This window comes from Centroberyx affinis, unplaced genomic scaffold, assembly GCF_046629955.1.
Source record: "Centroberyx affinis isolate AG114_WGS23_722 - 3 ecotype Tasmania unplaced genomic scaffold, CSIRO-AGI_Caff_v1 ptg002013l_1, whole genome shotgun sequence".
NCBI classification, from domain to species: Eukaryota; Metazoa; Chordata; class Actinopteri; order Beryciformes; family Berycidae; genus Centroberyx; species Centroberyx affinis.
In genome coordinates this window covers 3,285-30,243 of record NW_027280355.1, presented here as the reverse complement: position 1 = coordinate 30,243, position 26,959 = coordinate 3,285, and the positions used below count along the sequence as shown (strand labels likewise).

At 44.8% G+C, this 26,959-nt stretch overlaps 1 protein-coding gene across 1 annotated transcript; it reads left to right on the top strand.

Moving 5' to 3' along the window:
* Positions 1–299: 299 nt before the first annotated feature.
* On the top strand, positions 300–26,959 carry met (MET proto-oncogene, receptor tyrosine kinase; the record flags this gene model as incomplete). Its single annotated transcript, XM_071530961.1, has 3 exons — positions 300–553; positions 2,217–3,420; positions 26,756–26,959. Coding segments are annotated over exons 2-3 (1,407 nt in total), but the record flags the coding sequence as incomplete, so codon positions are not given.

Here is a 26,959-nt window from a genome sequence, read left to right as displayed (position 1 = left end):
TTAAACCAGTATAAGTTATATGAGGACAGGGTTTTTTAAAAGAGGAAAAAGCATGGATTAATGCTTCTCTGTAAATATAATTGATTTTGTTTATATCGGTGGTTGTTTGCCACATGATAGTCAACAAATTTTCCAACAGTTCTTTCCTACCTGTTTTTCGGTCTCACCTGAACTCCAGAGACTGAGGAGCCTCATCACCTGGACGCGTCACGGTGCCATTTGGAGAGGCGGAGCTTTACGCACCATGAGAGCGGAGCTGAGATGTGAGAGCAGCAGCGTGCTGGATGCAGACAGAGTGACCCGCACAGGTTCGCATTCTGCTGAGAGCAACGAGTCACTGAGAAACTATTGGAAATCAGGCAAAGCCAGCCTGGGGAAAAAAGCGACGCGTCATTCTGGGATTTTCACTGAGAGAAAGGCGCAGAGAGAAATCCCAAAGCGATCAGTTTGGACTTGATGAAGTAGTGAAGAAGTGAAGAAGTCCCGCTTTTGGAGAGACCGGCGGAATATGATTTGAACCAAAGAAACCTACAAAACTGTTGCGCGCTAACAGGTGAGATTTTCGTCTTCTAATTTTGTCTCACTTTGCTGACTTTGCACCGTATTCCTTCAATAGTGAACACAATAACTCCTGTGTCGCACCAGTTGCTGTATTTTGATGCGTAAAAAACGCAGATGTTGCCTGACTCTATAACTCCCCTCCTCTCCTCCTCTGAATATCGCAGGCTGTGTTGAAATGTTGTCTTGAAACTCATAACAGCATTTCACCAGCGTCCTTTTTGTGTTTTCTGGGGCCACTTGCCATGAGTCACTTTCCTCTCAAATTGAAAACCTTTTCACTGTTTCCCAGAACCTTTTGTCCTTTGAAATAACAACCATGCACCGAGGCTGTAAATGCATTGTGTCTGCTGCAGGTGCGCGATAATGGTGTGGAACTGACTTTTCGTGCCCCCTATTACTCATGATTTTACACCAAAAACAAGTTATCACTCATCTGTTATTCCCTGTCGATTATTCCCTGGTATGCTTTTTATAGATCTCCAATGGCATCACTATAGTATTCCTATGGGGACTTAGAGTGTGTCTTTTGGTAGTCCGTAGTGAATTTATAGTGACCTTATCGCACTTTATGTTTTGTTTTTTGTTTTTTTTTATCTCCTGTAGTATTACTATAATACTATAATATTTCTTAAGTTTTATCATAGGACTGCTATAGTTCTTTTCATAGGGGTTTGGCGGCACGCACCTGTTTTTTAATCTAATTTTTGAATTACTGTGGAATAGAAGAGCCTGCCTTTTCCCACAAATGAGTTCATGACGGTGATCATATCACTCATCAATCAATTGTTCAGAATGCGCGCAGAGGGGATTTCGGTGAAGTCATGCGTCGCTGTAGACTTTGTAATATGAAATCAAAACTTCCGTACGATGTTATTGCGCTGTTCTTGTTTGTTTACACCCGCTCGTTTTGGAGATTGTGTTGAAACCACAGCTAGATAGGGATCATGCAAATCCACATCTTGCAAATTGCTCTCTCTCTCTCTCTCTCTCTCTCTTTCTCTCTCTCTCTCTCTCTCTCTCTCTCCTAAAAGCATCTCCCAGTGGATTGCCATTTAGGTGCTGGGGCTATTTATCATTTTGCACTGATGGCCACACGCAGCCCCCCGAGACACCCCCACCCCTCTCTCTTTTTAATTGAGTTTATCTATGGTCCCTTGGGCTTGCTGTCTAAACTTAGGCCCGTGGTTGCATCGCCTTCTGGGTGATTCACCGCTTTGCTTTGCGCTGTGGCCGCGCTGCGCGCCACAGAAGTGCTGCTCGGTCGGCAGCAGTGCCTCAGCCCTCATGAGTCTCTCTGCTGGCTTGTCCAGGGTCAGTGGAGTCATAAGTAGAAGCGCTGAGGAGATTGATATTGAAGCTTTGTGTCACCATAATGCCTCGAGTCACATCAGTATGACTGCTGCCCTGCTTTGCTGCTGTGGTAGTGAGTAAACCCTGGCATTAGACCCCAACACAGTTCCACTTGTGAGACACTTGTTTCCCTCCTATGATCTCTATTCAGCGGAGATTGCTCCTTTTTCCACACACTCACACCCCAAACCAGCGAGGCCAGTCTATTCAGAGATATTCATGATGAATGTTTTTAGTCTTTGTGTTCCAACAGGAATGTTTTACCAGCTCATTTCTCATGTCTCGCTGTCTCATTTCTGGAACAGGATGAATCTCTGCTCGTTGGACGCCGTTCATGTTGTCGTCCTGCTCTGGGCTCTGTGCCCTGTGGCGAGGAGCCTGTGTGATAAATCACCTGAGAGCTCCAGACTCAACCTGTCGGTCACCTACGACCTCCCTACTTTCACCGCCAACTCCACCATCCAGAACATGGTGACGCTGAACGGGATCATATACGTGGGGGCCGTCAACCGGATCTACGCCCTGTCCCCGAACCTCACCAAGCTGTCCGAGTACCACACCGGGCCGCTGTTTGGAAGCCAGACCTGTGGCCGGAAACAGGACAAGGCGGGCCGCTCCAAGATTGTGGACAACCGTAACATAGCCTTGGTGGTGGAGACCATTTACGACAAGGGGTTGTTCAGCTGCGGCTCGGCAGACCACGGCGTTTGCCGCCGTCACGTCCTGGATGACGGCATCAGCCCGAAAACCGTCGACGAAGAGGTCTCCTGCTTCTCAGATTATAGGGACAGGTTTCAACCCAGCGACCCGAATCTTGTCACCAGCCCCGCAGGCACCCAGGTGCTCAACGTGGAGAGCAACGTCATCCAGTTTTTTGTCGGGAACTCTGAGATCCCCGGCCTGGGAAACATGTCCAGGAGCGCCACCGAGCCTCACACCATCTCTGTCCGAAAGATGAAGACGAGCCAAAACGGCTTCACCTTCTTCTCCAACCGCTCGTACATCGATCTGATCCCGTCGCTGCGTGGGAACTACTACCTGCGCTACGTTTACTCGTTCCACAGCGGACCCTTCACCTACTTCCTCACCGTGCAGCGGGTGAGCAGGGACTCCCAGGCCTACCACACCCGCATCGTCCGCATGTGCTCCTCCGACCTGGAGATCCGCCGCTACGTGGAGATGCCCCTCGAATGCATCAGCACCAGCAAGAGACGGCGCCGCTCCGCCAACGACCAGAAGGTGTTCAACGTGCTGCAGGCGGCCCACGTGGCCAAGGTGGGCCACAACGCCGTCCTGCAGAAGCAGCTGAACGTGGACGAGGACGACGACGTGCTGTTCGCCGCCTTCGCCCAGAGCAAGCCGAACTCCCCGGAGCCCACGGCGAACTCGGCCGTCTGCGTCATCTCGCTGAAGAACATCAACAGCCTGTTCCAGAAGTACATGCAGATGTGCAGCACGGTCGACCCGTACCACTTCACCGGGTCGGACAAGAAGTCCTGCTACAATGTGGTAAGAGCTGGGCGGGGATGGGGTTTTGCCATTGTAGAACTCTCACTGTTTGTTGCATGCATTGCATATGATGGACCATGATGCACCTCTGCTGCTCGGGTGCTCCACCTCTGAGAGGATGTTTTTGAAAAATGTAAAAAGTTGCTGTCTTGTCAGCTGGCAGAAACACAAGTAGTTTTTTTGTCAAGAATTAATTAGAGAGACGTGACTTTTGCGCTACACTATAATATTACATAATGTCTAATTTATTACAACTTATTACATTTGAGAGATAACAGGCAGCAGTGGCACATTGCCACTACATGACAGATGCCAAATAGATGTTTGATAGAGATTTCTATAATGGCTACCATTGTACTATTGATTTCCATGCCAAAGATAACGCTGTTTGAGGAGATTACTTACAGCCTGCAGAAACTTTCTGTGTCCAAAAATCAACTTTTTATATTTTACAATGCATTTGCAATGGCTTGACTTGGTGTCACGTCAGCGTCATAAAATATTTTCTAGGCTACTTATGGCGGGCAGTGCCAGATACCAACCACAGCAGTGAATGCCAAAATTGATGATGTAATATTTACTTTTTTCCATGTTAGGCATTTAGCCGACACTGTTATCCAGAGTGGCAGAGTCAGTGCAACAATAGAATAAGGTCAAGGGACATAAAAGGACAAGGTTTCGGTTTCTGCAGAACAGCAACACAGTTCAATAAACACAGTGTCGAGGTTTAGGTGTGACATGGTTTTACACCGTCTGTTAGACAGCAAAAACAAGTTTCTATCAGTCATCTGGTGTGTGGACTTGGGTTGGTTTTTATCTTATCGATTTATAAGCCTGGGCTCTTTATCTGGTGCAGACAGGTTGGCCGGTTCGATCAGCCAGTGTGTCTTTTTCTGTCTTTGAGCAAGACACTGAACCCCAACCTGCTCCTGGCTGCTCCCTGACCTCTGACCCCTCTAGTGAAGTACTTATAATGTCTGCCTCACAGGAATATGTGAAGAGACAAATTCCTGATTACAGTGTGTCTAATACATAGACTGTATAAAAAGATGGACGCAGTGATTGATGTCACCCGTTGGCTTCTGAAGGGCCGTTTTGAAGCCTGGAGAATGTGTTTACATTTTTTTGGAGCCAGTGCAGCTAATGCGAGGCCGAGGGTGGAGCTTGAGTCATCTGCAGATCCGCAGCTCCTCCTGCTATTGGTCCGTAATAATCTGCCACCTGTCAATCACTGGGCAGGCGTCCCCGTTTTATCTGTTATATCCCGTTAACGACACAATTGTTTTGAAAATCGCCATAAGGACACACATTAGAAGAAGTGTGAGGCCATAACCTCTTGTGAAAAAAATTCATTGACTTGGTTGTGGTCCCATTGACTTGCATGCAGTTGGGCCGGAGTTGGAGTCTTTTTGGAGCGGGCCTCTAGCAGATGTTAGAGGAATTGCCGCCTGCCGACATTTTCCTATTTGGCTTCAAAATTCCCCCGATCTCAGACCTGTTTTTTATCCCCTGCTATCCTTATGGACTTGGCTTGATTACCTCCTGTATACGTTAAGCCAGTTTCCCCCTCATGCTGTGAGTCAGTCGTTACTCCGCAGGTCTTCACTGCCTCGTCTCTGTCCTCCAATCCATCAACATTGACCCAATCAATGGGTTAAATCACCTGATCAATAATGACATGAATTTAACTGCCGACCACCTGACAAAGGATGTCAATATGTGTAACAGCGCTGCCCGCTCTCTGACTTCATCATTACCTAACCTTACCTCTGGAGTCAGCCAGTACTGTATATTTACAGTCAGGCCTTGGTCCTCTGGATATATATAGGCTCCCAATGGGGAAGCACATGCAGAGTAATGCCAGATTAAGGTGCTAACACCCAGTGCTCCCCTGGGGTAGACATCTGTAAGAAAAACAAACATTGGGTGTGTATCTTATTGTGCCGGCTATAACTTTTTTGTATTAAATGAAGTAATCTGAACATTACTCTGACGTTACTGCATGTGCTTCCCCACTGGGAACATTTATTACTACTGATGGTTTGGCAACGCACCGCAAACACACTCCTTTAAGAGTTTCTCTTGACTGCAAGCTCTCATGACATGGAATTGATGACGTCATTTTTTTTAAAAAGTTCAGTATGTAGTGATTTTAAAGCAGAGAGATGAAAGATGTGATCATGGTCTTGAGCCAGGTTCAAACCAGCAACTTTCCGGTACCTCAGCCCCGGTCCTGACAGCTATCTGCAGTGGAGATACACAGACAGGCAGGGGAAAGTGAGGAATGCTGGGTGGGGGGTTCGGGGGCAGCGCATATCTGCCTCTCAGCGAGCCGTGATGAATGGCTCCGGGATAACAGGACATCGGCAGCTGGGCGGAAGATGATCCCGCTGTGGCAGCCGGCCATGCTGGTGAAGCCACCACCCCCCCCCCCTCGACCCCCACCTGTTACCACCTGTGGGAAAGTGGAAGTCTCATCCATAACACTGTAGACCCTTCTCGTCTTGGTTGATGATTGGTAGACGAAGAGTGCAAAGTCAGAAGCGCTCCCTTATGATAAACTGGTAATTCTTGGAGGCTGTTTCGCTGCTGTATACAGGACGGAAAATTTGAAACAACATGTAGTTCACAACAAATCGTCAATACATTTTTTTTTATAGTTTTGAACAACTACCCAGAGCCATATCAGCTCTATGAGTGGACAAACAACTCTCCAATCAACACAGTCAACTCCAAATATTTGTCACTGAAAATTCAATTAGATCCCTATGAAAATTTGCTGTTTATGTGACTTTTAGGCTGAAAATTACAGCCAGTATTTTGCATCATGACTGACTTTTACAAGATTGGACCGAATCCACACTAGATGCTTGGTGATACCATTTTTATTATGTTAGTAAATAAAGGAACCGATGTTTCTAAGCGGATAATTGTGTGGCATCACTTTTAGAATTTAAGCACATCGACTACATTGCAGTATTTTCTCAGTCATCGGTCCAATTTTTCCCCGGAAATCCATATAAGCAGGTTTGGAAGCAGGTTTTGGTGGGAAATATTATTAGATGCAGGGACTTTGCCATAGGGTTTAGTGAACTGATGCCTCTGGATTAATTATGAGACGTAGAGTCACCAAACTAACTTGCACAGATGCACGCAGCTTAGAGGAAACACTGAATGGAGCCCCAAACCCTGGCAGTGTCAGGCTGCTTTCACATGGACGCGATAACTCCACCCCTGCACTCTAAAACTCCAGTATTTCCAATGATTTGCACCACGCATGAATGGATTTTTGCTGCGGCGAACAAAGCGCGGGTACCAAGTTGAACTTTTGCACCGTGCGTGCAACACAAGTCTGAAGTCGTACAGAGACCCTGGTAGAAAAGCTTGTGGAAACATGTTTCTAACCAAGTGGGCATACCAAGGCGTGTTTAAAAATGCAGTGGAGATTAGCGATCCATGACCATTACATGTTATATTTTCATTTGCCTGGACATATTCTACATCTAGCAAGATGACAAGGTAGGAATGGCTCTTCTCCCCGCTTCTTGAAAACACTGAACGCCTATTTTTCACACTACTACAAAAAATCAAATTTTTCTTGCCTTACATTTTTTTAGAACTTTAATTTTGTTTGAAGAAAAGTGATTTTGTTAAAGAAAAATAAATAAATAAATAGATATTAGTGTGCAGGATTTACTGAGTTTGAGTATGATGAAATTTGTACTTGATTCATGGACCAAAGCTCACCTGCAGATCACCTGCAGCTCTAAAACACCAAAACAACAGAAATCCATTTTGGACGCCCCTCCCTCTCTCTCTTAAACAATTAATTGCAGCCTCTGCGATTTGGAAATTGCAGAAGTTCATATTGCGATTTAGATTTATTTTCGATTTGTTGTTCAGGTGTAGTATTTCGGCTTCCCCATCTTGTTAAAAGTTGTTCTGTACCAAGTGCTGAGTGCCCGAGCAAATCATCTCCTATCTCAGTGGTTCTCAATGTGGGGTCCGGGGACCACCAGTGGTCCGTGAGGAGGTTCCAGGGGGTCCCCAGCAAATTGAGGAATTGTTAAACTTCACCATCATTTCATTTACAAGAAGTTAACACAACTAGAGAATGTAGAAGAATGACTGTTTTGATCATAGTGTCTCTGTTATCTCTCTATCTACAATACAGACAGTCATGGAATTCTGGACAAAATCATATCTAACAATAAAAATATTTTCAGATTTGGGTTTGAGAGACAAAATCTCAACAAATTGGGGTCCGTGGCCTTAATTTGTACTAAATTAGGGGTCCTTGATATGAAAAAGGTTGAGAATCACTATCCTATCTGATAGACCCATTAGGGCCTTGCTCCTCCCATTGAGCTACACAGGGAGTGGAACCTCTAACCCCGCTCTACCCATTGACAGTGACTGGAGGCATCAAAGCTGTTGTTTTGATCACTCGCAACAAGCGAGAGCGCACTATTCCATTATCAGACATTCTTTCCCCTTGACTCATTTGATTACCCCGTCGACATAAAGCATGACCTCAGTTTTGCTGGAGGTACAGGAGCGTCTCTCTGCGCTGTGTAATTATCGCCGCTGTTGAATCATCCTTTCGCTCAGTCTGCATGCAAAACTTAGTCTTAGTAAGTCTGCAAACTGCGGGATTTTAAAGTATGCCGACTTCGCTCCTTTGCAGCCGTGTAGTCACTTTACCTGCAGTACTGTGTTCATTCAGTGATTCCCCTTTCTCACACACACACACACACTAGAATGTTGATTTTTCTTTTCTCACCAGGACTGAGCACAGACAAATGACACAAAAATCTGCCGGTTCAAAATATTTCCGTCCCAGTGGTGAGTCTCCAAACGTGCAGACGCAGCGTGTCAAGTGCTGAATTGCTGCAGCCGAAAGAGCTTTCATCTCAATGCAACTGGGAAACTGTTTTTGAAATTTTTCTTTTATTACTTGCTTTTATTATTCACAGAGGCTTAGTTGTGTATCCCCCTGTCTTCGGATGTCAGGGGAAGCAGCAAGAAGCCGTAACGTCGGCCAGCGGGACAAAAGACCATTGAATAACTGCCCGTCTGATCCCTTATCCTAGTGCTCAGCCTGGAGTTGAAGGATCTAATCATAGCACTGCCTAATAGATTTACGACTCATATTCAGTGGCATATGGCAGGTAGGCTCTCTCTTATCGTGAATTACGAGAAAGATAAGCAAGGCCGTAAATCCATAAAAGTTGTAAATGCTGGAGAGAGGCATTCTCAAGCACACATGAAGTTATTTTTGTCGTTTGCTCCACCAAACGCTATATTTCTGGTGGAAAACTCCCAGTAGGAATTTGGATGAGGTTGAAAGCTCTGTGCAAGAGCATGTTTGAAGTTTTAAGTGCTGGTTGTCAGCTCAGACGTGCCTCTTAAGTCCAGTTTAGGCAGCGAGATATGATAAATGATGTAATGATGAGTGGCTCTCTCTGCGTCTGTCTGTGCGATGGAGCAAATCTGCTTTCTTTTCGCTTCTGCAGGCCTATTTCTGTCTTGAGGACGCTCTCAATACTCAAATAGTTACCATTACTCACCATCGGACGTGGAAAGTAACTTGTTGCATCTACTTTAGTTATTGTGCAAGCTTTGTTGATTTGAGCAAAAGGAGAACCATCATCAAACCGTTGGGCTGATAATGACCCAGCAATCAATTTACAAGGACCACACCAGAATGAGTAATACACTTATTTTGGGTGGTGCAATTTTGGAGCATACGCTAAATCTTCACCACTTTTATTCAAAAGCACCTAAGTATTTGAGTCTCTTTTACTTTTATAGCAGTGATTTTGTAAGCATGTAATAATAATTATAACTTTATTTGTATAGCACTTTTCTAAAAGCAATGTTTACAAAGTGCTTTACATACAATAAAACCCAAAGATGACAATGATGCAGAAGTACCACAATCAAATAAATAGAACAGTTGAATAATAAAAAATCAATAAAAAATAACAAAAAATAGGAATAAAAGGTAATACAGGAGATAAATGGATACAACTGGAAAACAGATGCAAACAGATAAAAGTGTGTGCCGAGCCGCATGAAAGCCCAGACAAAACAAATGGTCCTTACAATTACAACTAATAAGTGAAAGTGAGTGAATAAAGTAATGAATAAGAAACACAATTACAAAATAAACGATAAAAAGGAGATAGGCTACAAGTCCACTGCCATTCAACAGTTCAAAAGTTTTGTAGGTCTACACTTACTGACTTGAGTAAAAGTTTAATTGGATTCACAAAACTTTTACTTGAGTAAAGTATTTTAACACTCTCTCCACCTCTGTTGCCTGTAGAAATTGTACACAAACGTCAAAAAAGGCTCTTTAAACTATTGATCTGACCCGCAGAATGTGCTGCTGGCTTGACGATATTAGTTTAAAAAGACATGTGAGGCCATTCTGCTGGGTAATGCAGTGTGCAGAGGAATGGCACGGGTCTGGAGCCTCCCCAACACGCCCGGCACCCTGTCCCATAAGTCTACGGCGGGGGGGTGGGGGAACATCTGAGACTAAAAATAAAGAACGGCCACATTTGAGGGCAAAATTATCATTGGATTACCATTGATTCGCGAAAACCCACCAAATGCTGATTGCTTTTAAATTGAATCTGAGCCCTGATTGATTATAGCGTGTGTAATATAATTCCAAAGGGGAGACGCTTTTGACCGACAGTCATTTTAATTAGCCCCCCTGTTTTAATGAACAAGCTTTAAACGCCGGCTTGAAAAAAAACACCAAACAGGCGGCCGCAGCAGCACATTGATTTTATGTTACGCTGTTAAAGAATCCGTAATAATTTCTGATTATGAAATAGAATAAGGATGAAGTTGTGTGCCTTCCCAGCATGTGAGATATACTGGGCTTTGCCAGTCAGTTGTTCAGTAAATAAATTAGATTACATTACATTTCATTTGCTCATAAGAAAATTTACATGAAATAACAGTGAGTGACAGAAATGCACAAAAGATTTGAGTGTGCAGCAGAGGTTGAAACCATGAAGGGCCTAACTGTCGGTCCTCACCTGGACAATAAAGACATTGTGCAGCTTTAATGACAAGATACAGAGCATGCACATACAATTCTGCAACAACAGGCAGTTAATGAAGGCTACAGTATGTAATCATAATCTATAAAGTCAATATAGACTTTGCAATTGTGTCACAAATCTTCCAACAACAACAGCTGGTGGCACCATGGAGGTCAATGAGGCTATAAAAAGAGAGACACCTGAAAAACATTGTTACGGTGTGTGTGCAGGTCAGTGTGTAATGTTAGAAACCAGTGATTCTCAACCTTTTTCATATCAACGACCCCTAATTTAGTCCACATTAGAGCCACCGACCCCCAATTGATGAGATCTGAAAATATTTTTATTGTCACATATGATTTTGTCCAGAATTCCACGACTATCTGTATTGTAGGTAGAGAGATAACAGAGAAACTATGATCTAAACAGTCATTCTTCTGCATTCCCTAATTGTGTTAACTTCTTGTAAATTAAATAATAGTGAAGTTTAACAATTCATCGATTTGCTGGGGACCCCCTGGAACCCCCTCATGGACCCCTGGTGGTCCCCAGACCCCACGTTGAGAACCACTGTTATAAACAAAAGTGAATCCTCTGTTGAGATGCATTTGTTTCCAAATTTCTGTTACAGGGTTACACAGGAAAGTCTTGTCTGGCCCCTTTGGTCTGACAGTCTGTCCTCAGCTCAGTTAACCTAAACAAACAGCTGGTTTTTTGGCTTTGTTGGCTAGCTAACAAGCCAGCAGGGTAATTTAGTTTATTTTTGAATTCTGCATCAATATGAGACCTTACGCTTTACATTTTAGGCATTCAGCTGATGCTCCTGTGCTGAGCAACTTACAGTGTGCAACTGTAGAATATCTACACTTCCTATACTGAATGTACAAAATGACCTCTTCCGGATATTGAGCTGTAGCCCATTTTAACACAATCCACATCTCAACTGTCTCAAAGCTTAAAAGTCCTTCTCCAACTCCTCTGCTTCTCTTTATCTACACATCCTCCTCTGTGATTGGTCGAGATTTAATAAGAGAAATCAATAAGGGATAATGGCGTTTACCTGGATTCACCTCATCAGTGAACTTCATGAAAAGAGAGAAAAGAGGAAGTGTCCCTGATATTTTTGTACATTCAGTGTAGTTCAACACCACAGGAAACCACAAGCAAGGGTCGGACCCACAGCACCCTGATAATAGATGGAACAAATACGTCCTGCTGCTGATTCAGTGGGTTCTACTGTGGCTGTCCCGCTCTGAGGCCCGCATGCCCGAGCCTGCTCATGCCCCCGCTAAGCTGGTATTAGTTCACTTGAGTTCTCCCTCAACAGGAACCAGCGTTATGCCATGGAGGGCTTTACCTGTGGCTCCTGTAATTTCTCTACTCCGCTTTGGCAGGGGACCAGGAGCGGAGCTTGGCTTGCATGTACATGGGTGTGATCTAATACCCAACCATGAGCAAGAACAACAATCACAGTTAAAATTCATTCAACTACTAGAGGAAAAATACAGAAAGTAGTGTAGTGGTAATTCCCAGTGAGCTTGTCAAAACAACAACAAGAGCGTTGTTGTTGCATTTATTTACCAAATCACATTAAGTCATGTAAGAGCCTGAATATCAGAGCAACATCATTTTTTTCCCCAAATCTGCCATATAGCACCAAACCTACAAATTAATTTTTCTAGATTTCATCTCTACAAATTTCTCAGTGATTGTGTTCATAAAGGTTATAAGAGTGAATTAGCGACAGAAAATTGTTGATTGTTTATAATATGCTTATTTACCATATGAGGTTTTTTTTTTTTTTTAATCAATATTACTATATTCCAAGGGATTATCTACATTGTTGGCCATGGGTACAGATGACTAACCATCATTTAGAAGTTATTTTCCAAAAAAAAAATGAAATCACACTCTGGCTCGTGCATTTTGGAATCGACCAGCAAATGTGACTGGTCGAAAAAGTTAGTGAGAGAATGATGAGGGGAATTTTACAAGATGAATGAATGAATGAATGAATGAAAGAGTGAATGAATGAATGAATGAGTCAGTCAGTCAGTCAGTCAAATTTCACGTTTGTGTCATTCCACATAAGTAGCCCCTCCCCCATGAGACACCACGCTACATAATACAATAAACCTAAAAAAAAAATGATGAGAATAAGTGTAGAAGCACCACTGCAGTTGGTGGTTCAGTAGGTTTTAGTAGTTTTAGGTTTAGGTTGGATTTAGGTTGGATGTCACAGGTTTGCGTCCCGCATGCCCGAGCCTGTTCATGCCATCGCTAAGCTGGTGCAGAACCCAGCAGTGTTCGCAGCAGGCAGGCAAATCAACAGAAGAATGAAAATACTAAGGAGGTGCTTGCCCTGTCCTGTCCTTCCCTTTTCGCTCCTCATAAGCCTCCGTTTTGATAAGGAGGAGTGCATATGTGTGGATGTATGTGTGTGTGTGTGTGTGTGTGTGTGTGCGGAAGAGAGAGAGAAAGAGATTAGTGAGATTAAATCTGTTGTGTTCCGATAACCCGCATCTATCTCACAAATGCATGCTGTACAAACATGCACACAAATACACACACACACGTACATGTACACACACACACACACACACACACACACCACCATATTTTATCTATTCATTGCAGTGTTTATTTCAGGATTTCAGTGGAGAGTTTTAGTGTCCCATAATGGTGTAAATGTTGTTTCAGAGGCTTTTCCACCCTGACAAGAACAAAATTATGAGCGGAAACACACTGAATCCTTGTAATTTCTTTGGCATGAATATGGTCAAATATAAAGATATAAAGTGAAACATCACCACAAAATATTGGCTCAGGGCAGCTTCAACACAAAATCATCTTTAAATGCAAACACATATATGATTACCTGTTGACGAATTACGGATGTTTCTGTAGCACCTAGGAGCTTAATTTCCTTCTTAATAAATATTGAAGAAGTTCCTTATACTTATAGTACTCACTCACTTGCGATAAGAACCGTTTACTCCTGCTATCCAAACAACACCAAACCTGTGCGTATTTATGACTAACTGTGTGAACCAGAGTGCCTTTTCACAACAACAAAACCAACCTAGACAAACTTAAAGGTCCCACTGTTATGGGAATTCAAATATACACATATGATCATAGATGTTTACAGAAATGAAGATATTGTTAAAATTTTACTTGCATTTTCAAAAACCCATCCTATTTTCCTGGCAGTTTCAGACTAAATCCAGTAAACTCATTACAGCTGGACTCGGTCCTGATTGGCTTCCCTCTCTAAAGAATGACTGAAATCCGTCCAATCAGGCCAGTGTGCAGCATTTGAACTGGAAAGCCTCCAGTCAACAGGTTTACCTCAATTGAATTAGAGGAGCTGCTGCCGTCGACCAATCAGGATCCAGTATTGTGACGACTTGATCTTCACATTCATTCAGTTTAACTAATTCAGATCAAGTTTTAACTCCAATAAAAAACACCAGACTTATCCTGAGCCAGACAACAAAATCATGAAAACTGGATAATACGGGGCGTTTGAAGCACCCATACTGGCTCCAGCACACCCCGCCTGGCCATCTATCTGAATGTGTGTGTGTGTTCGGTGAGACCCGGCAGCTGTGTGCCCCACCACTACCCCCCCCAGGTGGGGCGGTGTGTCACCAGGCGGCCCTGTCCAGGCAGGTCTCTCTGCGTGAGGAGAGGCTGGGTCACCACCCACATCCAGCTGCACCCCACCTCCACCTCCCTGCCACATCAGAAAAGACTCGAGAACAAGAACTTTAGCCAGCTTCAGACTCTAATGGAAAAGTTCATCTTTGAAACAGCCTCAGCAATGAAGCAATGCCCGGCCATGCCAAACCACAGGCTGATATCTACCACACTGGAATGATTAATCTTGACCAATTTTTGACTAACGTTCAGCTAACAGAATAACAGCCGTGATTTCGTAATTCTTTAGCAAGATACTGATGAAACTGTCACATACGAATTCTTTCTACAGAAACACCAACTGTCCACCTCAGCAGTATTAGGTCGCTTTTGTCCCGTTCATGTCTGCAGGCATTTCCTGGCGATTTTCTACATGATTTCACATTCACGAAATGTCAGTGTTTATTTTTGCATTCACTGAGTTAATCATTAGTGAAGGAGTTCAGTTTCTCGTACTGAAAAAGCTGGAAGTGCGTGTAAGTCCTTATGCATGGGGTTTGTATGCACATCTTATCTTTGCTCCCTAGATAAAGTCAGAGTAGTAAATATGCAAACCGTCACTGCTTGCAAGCTGTCTTCCAATAACCTGGGTGGGAAATTACCACCAGCCACCATCAGCCAAATACTGGTGAATTTAGGCCACAGCTGATAAGTTTATCGACTCTTGTCAGTACTTTGGAAGATAACAAACGATCATTTGTAGGTTCTTTTCTATTCTTAAAGTCTAGCTGGCTGCAAAATAGTGAACATGGCTGGTCAGTTTTGGAATCCAGCATTCACTGTGACTGATGGATGAAAAAGTTTCCTGTCCTGCCAGTAACACAAATTGCATTGATGATCATTGGGCAGACGCATGTCAACTTCCTTCTCTGACACACTCTTACAAATGAGATACACTCTCCTCAAATACCTTGGCTGTTCACCGCCTCGTCTCTGATTGGATTTCTTAAATGCTTTCCTTTCTGCCACGGAGACACTTGCCAACAGCGCCGGAGGCCACTCATGATACACTTGTTTAGTGTCAAATATGGAGGAGCTTTGCTCCGCGGAGCTTATGAGTCAGGGCCCCAGAGCTATTTCTTAATCAGCAGCATGCCTCCTACTCCTCTATTTCGCCACATGGTGATATCCTGCTCTCCACTGAAATGAGGCGTGTGGATGCTTATCTATCAGCCCCCGCACTCTAAATGAAGGACCAAAAGCAATCTCCTTTTCTCTAGCTGCCGTCCTGAGCGGCGGCCTCACCTCGACCCCGGATCGCTCTCTCATTTCCTCGGCTCTATATCCTTCAAGCTTTGTCACTGAAGTCTGAGTCTGGTCCTTTGAAACGGTCATAATCACAAAGTTCGCTGGAGCAGCAAATGGCCCCAGCAGCCGGCCGGTCGGCCCGCGGCCACAGGAGCCGGCTGCAGCTTAATGTCCATTAGGGAAGGCAAACCGTCCGCGCTGACTTCTTCTCCAGATTTTTTACTACTTTTATCAATGCAGACTATATGAGGCATGCACAGTGCAGATGTTTTGGGACTGCTGCTCTGCTCAGTTTGCCCTCAGCCAGACAGACAGAGCCAGGATGGATCCAGACAATCACAGACCACCATGCACCGAAGCCCTGGGCCAGCGCAGCCTGTAGATACATGTACAGCTAATTACCTAGTCATGTACATACACACACACAGTGTCAGCTACATGAGACTGTGCATTAATAAAAGGCACGATAGCACACACACACACCAGAGAGACTCTGGTCAGCTAGATGCCTAACATTTGGAAGTTTCCAGTGATGTGTTGCTCTCTAAGAACCCTCTCAACAGGCTTCCTGAATACGCTGATCACCTTCTCTGGCAGCCAACATTATTTGACCAAATGGAAGTGGACACCAAGACACTCAGATGAGGCCTAAACCCCCCCAACTCCATTCAGCCAGTAATCCCCACACAATGGAGGCAGAGGATTGTGCCTGAATGTGTACTCAAGTAATGGAGGGGGAATAGAGAAGAAACCCCCTCCCCAGCTCTCTGTCCATACACATCGTATGGCTTTTATCACCCGGCCTGCTCCCAAACAATGCGCCACAAACAGGGAGGCTATCTAGTCAATCCCCAGGACACCGTAGATATTGTCTCTGCGGGCTTTGATCTTATCCTGCCCCCCCATCGGTGATCCTGGCTTGAATCATATTGCAGCTGAAAGAGAGGCAAGCTCACACCTGAGAGGGCTGAGCTGTTTTTCTCGGAACTGAACGGTGTGTATAGTTTACGGTCAAAAGCCTTATTTGGCCTTCAGATGGACTCTGCCAAGATGGTTTTGAGCGTTTTGGGTTAGGGATGAAGACAAAGGAAAGAAAACAACCAAAACAACCGGCGGCTATTTTTAGTTTTTATAGGAAGACAGAATTAGTCTTTGTCATGTTTACAAACCTGAGCAAAGTTTCGTCATTTTGGAAGAATGCAAACTCACTCCCCGTTTCCATTCGGTTCATGAAACCAGTGTTACTGCAGGTTTGCACTGCGCAGCCTCCAGCCTGCACTCTGCATAAGGAAAAAAACACGGACCCAAGCCTTCATCATGAACTCACACAGAACACGGAGTTTCTCCAGTCCTGCGCGTTACAATTTCTGGCTCCAGGCCCTGAGGCTCAGTGAGAGAGCGCAAACAGATGCAGCTAAATCACATAGTATTCAGACACGATCCCTGAAGATCTCTGATATGTGTGTGTGTGTGTGTGTGTGTGTGTGTGTGTGTCGGGAGGGGAAGGGAGGGGGGGTGTGCTGTGAAGAGAGATGCCAACTTCCAGGAGTTTTACAAGTGTGAAAAAGTAGCACAGTGATGCATTGTTGCACTGCCGCCCAGCTCTCTGAGGACAGAAGCAGTGCTGATTTGTCTTTTGTTGTGACTTTTTTATTTTTTTATTTTTTTATTTTTTACCCGCAGCATCATGCAGCTTTCAGCTGGCACCGGGACGCAGACTCTAAAACACACAAATGGCTGCCACCTGCAAGCTGTCACGAAGTGTATTGAAATAGTTTATAGTGACTTTTTAAAAGGTTTTTTTTTATAAAAAGCCAAGTCTGTATTCAGAGCATTTTTGATGAGGTTTTGGACTGTTTATATTTCCTTGAGTATTTCTGGCCGGGTCTGTTTCCATGCATAGCTGTTGCGTTATTACATTTGCTTTCTTGTGACACTTGGTGAAAGAGACAAATATGAAAGAGTATGCGGCCGAGCAATAAAAGCGTGTTCTCTCTGTGAAGAATGTTTTCTGCTCTGGTATGAGTACGAACACGCCGCCTGTGCCAGCGCCAACGCCTGCCAGTGATCTCATCTCATCTAGGACAGAGCCGAGATGAGGAGGCCCCGCGTGTTCGGCCCTTATGTTGACCCTGCCACTGATAAGCCGCCTCGCTGCTGAGACAACAGGCCGCGGTGCTGTTTACAACCCCAGGTTATCTGGCCGCTCTTCAACGGCTGCTGTTGGGCCGCACTGCTGTTTCCCCTGCTTCGTCTCATATGTGTGAGCGAAGCCTCTGCAGTTCAGTCCGTCTCCCTGATACCGATCGCCTCTCAGATCCCCAAAGAAATGAGAACCAGAGAGAGAGAGAGAGAGAGAGAGAGAGAGAGAGAGGGAGAGACGCTCAGAGTCGTGAGCGCGCTGTGCTCTAAATGGTAGCGAGAGATGGCCTGAGGAGCCGTTTTCGGGGCCTCACAGTGGATTCTTCACTGTGAGGATTCTGCCAAGTGTCTGCACCGGTGGATGGGATTGATTATTCCAGACTACTAGGAAGCAGGAATTCTGGAAAAAAAAAAAAAACACATTTGGCAGAATAACTTTGAAACATGTCGGTTTAGATCTTTTTAAGACTTCACGGTCTTCTGCGATTGTGCATATTCCCGCGTCAAATGTAATGTCTGCCTTCTCTGCATAACGCGCCAATTAACTTTGACGTTTGCAGTGAAGCTGTTATACAGTGGTGCATGGCAGAACAGCTGCTCCTTTTGAAGCCCCCCTCTGACTGTGGTAATCAATAGGAGAGGGCAGAGCTAATGCTAATAAAGTCATGCGAGTAAACGATGGGCACTAACTCCGCATAGCAGCCCCGACACTAAATTATCCTCCATTTACGTTCATGTGTTCCTTTAATTAAATGCACATGTAGGACTGGCGGCTGCCACAGTAAATACGGCTGATCTCTCCGCTCAGCTGTCAGAGCGGAGATGGATCTCGCTTCTGGAAAACGCTCTTGCTCTAAAATAATGTAGTGCAGTGGTTCTCAACGTGGGGTCCGGGGAGCACCAGGGGTCCTTGAAGGGATTCCAGGGGGTCCCCAGCATGAATGAATTGCTAAACGTCAGTATTAATTTATTTACAAGACAGTGAATGTAGAAGAATGATTATTTTGATCATAATTTCTCTGTTATCTCTCTACCTACAATACAGATAGACATGGAATTCTAGACAAAATCATATCTAACAATAAAAATATTCTCAAATTTGGGTTCAAGAGACAGAATCTCATCAAATTCTGTGGCTCTAATGTGGACTAAATTAGGGTCCTTGATATAAAAAAGGTTCACTGATGTAGTGAGTGGGTAGTAAGCAGACTGGAAAAGCAAAAGTGTGATATGCCGTTTGTCATCACTTATTTAGTTTACTCCTAATGTAATTTACATTTTAGGCATGCAGCTGATGCTCTTATCCGGAGCAACTTATAATGAGTGCAGCAGCAGAATAAGGTTAAAATCCTGGATCACTGACATTATAAGCAGCCACTAATAAGAAGAATGAGAGTCAGTGCCACAGCATCCTGACAGCAGACGTCACAGATATTCCCGTGACTCCAGATTCGTGCATAATAAAGAAATAAAAGTCAGTGAGAAAAGGTATAAATTCAGTTAGGGGCCTTTTGCTGAATGTGTTATGTGGAAACTGCAAACCAAGCATCGCAGGCCTGGGTTTATACGGTGTAATGTATCTCATATGTCAGGAGCTTATATGAAACACCTAGGATAAGTCAGAGTTGGGTAGATGTAACCTGATATCGACCATCAATGGGAAGCGGCCCGTATTTCATGTAAAATACCTAGGAAATTGGCATTATGGACGAATTAAAAAAAAACTTTTCCACATGAAAAGTATTCCAGCTTCATGCCTCACCCCTCTGTATCTGTGAGTGTAAGAATGTGTTAAGGGGCTGACCTCTCTATGTCCCTTTGATCTGCATACTGTAACTTTAGCTACTGTGTCAGTCTGACCCAAACCTGGATTCGCAGGGCAACGCTGGAAACCTCATCTGAAGAATGTGCTGTTAGCGTTTAGGAGAAGTGGAATCAAAGCAGACTCTCTCAGACGCGGCAGAAATAATGTCTTTTGGCCCCAAAATCACCGGGGCTCAGCAGTCCGTCGTGCTTCCCCTTGTTTTGAATCGCATAAATCCCCGACCTCCCAAAACAAGACGAAAAAAAATATGTTGATACATGCAAGAAAAGAAGTCGGCGTGTCAAGTAACGATGAGAAATCATCCCTGGCTGCGTTCTCAAAGATGATATTTTAGTCTCTTATTTGAAGCGGGCTCATCGTTCACCCGGCCAGGTTTCATACAGTTAAGGTGATTTAGTGGCGCTGAGAGGCTGGAAGCTGCATTGTTCCTCTGTGGGAGAACTCAAGAGAGCCACGGACAGCCGATGACAGATTGCTTTAACTGCTCAAATGAACCACGTAGTCCTGTATATGTGTGTATGTGTGTGTGTGTGTGTGTGTGTGTGTGTGTGTGTGTGTGAGGGGGTGGTGTGTGTAGGGGTGTGAAGGAAAGAGGAAAAAAAGAGAGGAAGGTGGTTAGGGGAGAGAAGAATTGAAGGGGGATAAGGAGAATGGGTGGGTGACAAGGCAAATTTCAATACAAGAGAAGCTGGAGGAAGGAGGGGAGGGAGGGAGGGAGAGTCTTAAAGGTCAACTATATAACGCTTTACCTTATTTTGAATATAAGCAGTGTTTTTGGGTTGAACTGAGAAAATTGGTTGGTTTTACATCTTAGGAAAACAAGGAACAGAATTACGCCGCCATTTGCGGGCCATCTTGGATTGTTGTAGGTGCAGTTTGTGACCACTTTATCGTTATATTGCCATAAATGTTTGCTACACAAATGAAAAAATGGCACAATGTTAGATGGCTTGAAGACATTTCCTTAGTTTCTCTGACTGTTTCTGTTGTTGACAGTTGTTGATTCAAAGTGATGCTGAGGGATGTATCATGATGACCTGTGTCAAAAAATTAAACCAGTGATTCTCAACCTTTTTCATATCGAGGACCCCTAATTTAGTCCACATTAGGGCCACGGACCCCCATTTAATGAGATTCTGTCTCTCAAACCCAAATCTGAGACTATTTTTATTGTTAGATATGATTTTGTCCAGAATTCCATGACTATCTGTATTGTAGGTAGAGAGATAACAGAGAAACTATGATCAAAACAGTCATTCTTCTACATTCCCTAATTGTGTTAACTTAAATTTAACAATTCATCAGTTTACTGGTGACCCCCTGGAACCCCCTCAAGGACCGCTGGTGGTCCCCGTATCCCACGTTGAGAACCACTGAATTAAACCATTGAACAGTTACCACTCATGGCCACAGGTGCCGCCAGACTGCAAAACTTACAGAGTGGAATTTTAAGTGAAGGCCCCCGGGGCTTTTAGAAACCTCCACTTTTCTCCTTCACTGAACCGAGACACTCACAACGAGCGCAAGGGAAACATTGAGGTGACTATGAAGACTTCATTTCCAGAACAGTATCCATTTTGGAAAAGTTAAATGGCTAAAAGGTTCAAATCTAATATTATTACATGCTATCCTTTTAAAAAAGTACCATAACTCGGTTCAATTTTTATGCTACCAATCATTTTGTAGCTGTACTTGTCACTTTTTTCAAGTAGAAGAGCTCTTATTTTAGCATAAACTCTTAATATTATTCTCCCTGGGTTCGTGCGGACCTGTTTATGTGCGAGGCCGTTGTCTGCCTGGGGCCATGCCCACCTCAGGGCCCCATTATAAACAAAGCTGCAGTCCTGCCTGGCATCCGGGGGGCCACCCGCAGGGCGAGGCCAGCTGCACCCGGAGCGCCAGGGTCTAACCTCGCCTTATTGTCAGCTTCTCTAATTCCCTTAACTGTCCCTAACACCCTGACAGTCCCCCACAACACACACACACACACACACACACACACACACACACACGCTGCCTGGCCTTATGACTGTGTGTGATACCATGCAGCTATACACACACATTCACACACATACACACACATACACACACACACACACACACCACAGTCATTACAGCTACTGAGGGTCAGGTTGCAGAGTAACGTGCAGCCTGAGTCCAGGTGGAATAATGCGTGTCCTGACATTACCACAACAATATAACCCCCCCACCCCACCCTCCTCCCACACACACACACACACACACACACACACACACACACACACACACAGCCATATGTGCACTCCACATTCCTCTGCATTTCACTTTCTGTAAAACATGCATTTCCACACACCCCGATGACAACCCAACCTCTCCGCTGTGTAGAGCGCACAGTTGCGCAGGCGATCAGCGGGTCAAAGGTCTGTTATTCTAGTGAGAGGGCCAGCTGAGCGGCCAGCAGTGAGACTCACTCTGGGTCTGTGCATGTGTGCATGAGCCCGCTAACTCGGGCTGAACCTCCGCTACGCTCTGTGTATTTTTGTACATTAGCGAGAGTGTCTTTTTCCCTCCGCGCATCAACAACTCTCAGTGTATTTTTGTACAGCAGCGAGAGTGTTTGCGTCTAAATCTTCTCCTGCCGGTAACCCAGTCCCCAGTTTATAATTCAGGCATTAGAGCGTGTATTCAGGCAGGGCCCGGGGGTCACAGCGAGAGTATGAAAGCGACATTAGGCCACGCGGATCACCTTTCACCCCCCTCTTGACTCTGCAGAGCAGCGCCACGGGGCTCGCGGCTCCACAACACCGAAGCGCTGCGGCGAAACCCTATCGCCACGCCGTTGTGTTGGGGACAATGGCTGCTGGTTAAGTGTGGGGCAAAAGGTGTACAATATCTCGCCTATCTGCCCCACGGTGCCTGTTTTACTGCAGAAAAACACATTCATAAAAACGCCCCGAAAGATGTAGAACATCGGGAACACTTGCCTGTCCTCAAAGTCCTCAAAAAAGAGAAGAGAAATGTTAATAATTTGCATTAAATATGACAAAAAACTTCAAATGGAATTAAAGGTGCATCCCTGAATTAAGTAAGTATTCAGGGAACTGTTGCGCCCATGATTAGTCCTTTAGTGTGATTAGCAGCAGGTGCATAGGTTTCAATTATTATATTATTAATAGAGACTTCATAAGAAAAGGCAAGGAATCCGCACACTACTTAAAATCAAAAAAGACTAAGGATTGGAGGCCGAAAAAGTCTTTTCCAGGCATTTATTAAGCCAAAAATGTGCAAAAGGTGCAAATACTAGTAGACAAACATTTACATCTTCATCAGTGTCTTACCAGTTCCAATATCAGAACCTCTTATATAGGTAAAAGACAGTCACATGATAGGATAACGTAGTCATATGATATATACCAGTGGTTCTCAACGTGGGGTCCGGGGACCACCAGTGGTCCATGAGGGGGTTCCAGGGGGTCCTCATTCCAGCGTTGCCCTGCAAATCCAGTCCTGATGAATTGTTAAACTTCAACATTATTTCATTTACAAGAAGTAAACAATTAGAGAATGTAAAAGAATGACTGTTTTGGTCATAGATTCACTGTTATCTCTCTACCTACAATACAGATAGTCAAGGAATTCTGGACAAAATCATATCTAACATTAAAAATATTCTCAGATTTGGGTCCAAGAGAAAAAATATAATCAAATGGGGGTCCTTGGCCCTAATGTGGACTAAATTAGGGGTTCTCGATATGAAAAAGGTTGAGAATCACTGATATATGCAACCCACGCCTTGTGAGTCCTTATCAGGTTCTGTACATCTATTTACAAAGACGATATAGCGTACAAAATAATGGACAGCTCCATGAGAAGTGTCTCCTTTATAACACAATATCTTTTCTATAGACAATATCCTTGATTATACAGTAAAGATACATCGATTACAAGAATGATTTCAAGTTGACATAGAAGAAGAGAGTCTGACACCCTGTCCTTAGGAAACTGCTTGCCTCCGTGGCAGTGTCAGTGGGACGTCCCGTGAAGCTGTCTGTCTCCGTGCCAAGGAAAAGCCAAGCATAATAGCGGCGAAGCTTCAAACGAGGCTTGTCAAAACACTCCTTCCACTGTCCAATTTCGTTCCCTTGATCCTCAGGAATACCTTCTCAGAGGCAGAGGAATGCCTCCAAGACCTTTGCGCTCCTCCCTCCCGTCGGCCCGCTCCGCTTCGACAAACACCCCCCCAAAGTCCTGTTTGTTTGCTATGAAAATAATCAGCCCCGGAGCCTGTTTTCTGAGCCGCGTGGCATAATCTCTGCAGTATCCCGGGGTGATGACGTCTCTATCTGCTGTAGTTTTGAGAAGGGCCCAGACTTTTGGCAGATTCCCATGTTTCTCATATGTGCTTGGTGTTAGCTCTCCTTTCCTCAAAGTGCAGACAGAAGGAGTTATGATGGATCATATTTTAGCCTGAGTTTCTGCCTAAAAGTAGATATCATAGACGTAGACATACACACACACGCACACACACTCACACACACATAGGCAGCCTGTCCATCACGTCAAATGAAGAGAAGATGCACCCTCCCACCCTCACTTTCTCAAATCCTATCTCTTCCTCTCCCTTATCGTACGTATTCGTATCTTCATCCAATTCCAAATCGAATTCAGACACAAGCTGTCATCCCTCATCCGGTTTGCACTGCTGCTCCTCTCCATTCAACCCCAGATAAGTTCAGGGCAGATCAGCTGGCTGCGGTACATCACAGCTGTGCATCTGGCATTAAAAGTTTCGACTTCTTTGCCAGCTCTCAATTTTCTCCACGTTTCCCTTCCCATTTGCCTTAACCATTGTTTCTCTATCTGCAGTCGCTGGCCTTGGAGCCATTTCATCTAACCAAGGTTTGTTGCTGCAATCTAATGTTCAGCTTTGAAGTCGCACTCGTGTTTGTCAACTAGCCAGGTCTCTCTCTCTCTCTCTCTCTCTCTCCCCCCCGCGGGCTTTCCTCTTTGTGCGGTCCTGTTCGTCTCGACTCCGCAACGACACCAAGAAAAAAGCCCCTCGCCTGATTTATTACTCCTCTATTGTTCTCCTCATCTTCAAAGAGCTTGCTCTAAACAAATGATGCAGCATGTTTCACACTAACCACAAATGTGGCCTTATGACCCAGTCAGTACTTTAGGTAGAAGGGGGAGCGTGGTTCTGTAAGTGGTTTCATAAAAACTTCCTTTAATGCAACAAGGGAAGTTCACCAATAGCCCAGCAGGTCACATTAATTAGTCACAGCAGATGTCATGTAGAGCAAGGCACTAACACTGCCAGCGTTAGGGGTTTGATTCCCATTTGGGCCAGCCATGCTAAAGTTATATCCACTCATAGCATTGTGAGGCACTTTGGATATGAGCGTCCACTACATGTCAAGTCAAGTTTATTTATATAGCCCTTTATCACAGGCATGTCTCAGAGGACTTTACAGAGAATGTGTCTAGCTAGATCTAACTAAACACAATCAATGGTGAACAAAATTATGTAGGACAAACATAGCGAAAAACACAAGGTAGGCAAGAGCAGATTTAGCGAGACAAACAATCTTCCTATTCTACATAGCCTAACCTACCCGGCACCCCAGCCTTAGACCCTAAATGCACACAAGGAAAAACTCCCAAGAAAAACCTTAGTAGGAAACCTTGGGCGGGCTGAGGCAAATAGGGATCCCCCCCGGGACGGCTTAGCGTGCAATAGGTGCCGGGCAAAACATTGGCAGAGTCATGGGCAACAATAATGACAGGAGAAAACAGAGAGACAAAAAGCGTCCAGGTGGGAACAGCGGCAGGGAAGAGCAAGTCCATGGCATGGCAAGTGTGAGTTTCACCGGTCGTCATCATCGCTGAAACCTGTAATGCCCCCCCCCCCCTCCTTGTGACTCCAGTGAAGAGGTCATCAGCCATAGAAGCTGAGACAACAACAGAAAGCTCTGGCCCGGTCAAGCGACCAGGTCAAGGACCCCAAGAGCCACAAGAGGCCCGCCGCCATCAATAATTAATGAAACCTGAGGCTGGGACAGGAGGCCGTGACTAAAACACAAAGAGCCAGAGCAGAGAGAGAGAGAGAGAGCCGGGCTGGACAGAGAGGGAGAGGGGGCGTGGGGGGGGGGGGGGGGGTTTACTGATAGAGGGGGGCCTGGATCCAGCTTTGGCCACAGTCTATGGCTTCACTGTATGCTCCAGAGGGTCCAGACACAACAGTCTGAACAACCAAAGGGGGTGAGAAAGCGAAGGCAGGTCCACAGATTTCTGAGATGAAAGTAGAGGAAAAGGAGGGTGGAGAGAGAGAGAGAGATGGAGAAAGAGAGGGGTTGCCCAGTTGGAGAGTGAAAAAGAGGAAAAAAGGAAGGGAGTATTTATGGAATGCACACTAGCGCAAATGTTGAACGCTCCTCACTGTTTCCCATGAATTCCTGCCGTCCGTGAACCTCTCTATTTGAGCAGAGTGTGTGTGTTTGCCCTAGAGGTACGATCAGACCACAGCTACTGAGCCCTCCATTACGAGCAGGGCCTGATGAAAGAGTAGCTAAAGGGGGCTTAGGAGGTTTGGCTCTTAACCCTCCCCCATTGGGCCAGATATGAAAGAAGATAGTCCAACATGATATTATATAACGTGTGGTTTCAGCAAAAGCAATCTGTTTGGACAAAGTGTTCCAATCTCGCTGATAATTCCCAGAAAATATGGCTCGCTGTGCCTTATCTAATGCTGGTGGTAATCAGCAATCTCTCCTGCTTTCTCCTGTTTTTTTTATTCTTACGCAAGTTCACTACTTTGACGAAACCTGTAAATGTCTTGAGGGCGTTCTTCATCGTGAATATAGGCACTTTGGTGATGCTGGCAGTCGGCCTTGTGTCTCGTCACATCACCATGATAACCATAACACTGCAGAAAATCTCCATCTTAACAAGTCATTAAGTCAAAAGTCTCAGTCTTGAGTCCTAAAATTGTCATTTTCTTAAAATAAGTGAAAAAATCTGCTGATAGGGTTCGATAATTTCACTTGTTTCCGATGCAAATCAACTTGTTTCATGAATTTTGTAGAATAAAGCGTCATTTTCTTGATAGTAGTGCAGTGATCTGCCTTATTCTGACTTGAAGATATTGACTCTCACTTCTAGAAAATTCCTGGAATGATCTCACCTCATTGGCATCATTTTTCTCTTGATAAGAAAAAGATGTGAACGCTGAATATCAGACTAAATGACTTAAGATGGGCGTTTTTTTTTTTTTGCAGTGAACCACAGCAAGGAACACTCTGTCGGGTATTATTGCCGTATTGTGTTAAAGAATATGCTGAATTTTCTCACACTGACGCCTGTGATTCCTCCGCAGAGTTCGTCAGACGACTGCGGCCTGCACGAGGGAACCCGCGAGGGGAAGGAGGGCGAGTACCGCCTGGAGGTGACCCAGTTCGTCCAGCGGCTGGAGTACTGGCACAAGGAGCTGACCGACACCTTGGTCACCTCCATCACCGTCACATCGGTCCGCGGCCGCACCGTGGCCTACCTGGGCACTGCCGACGGACGCCACATACAG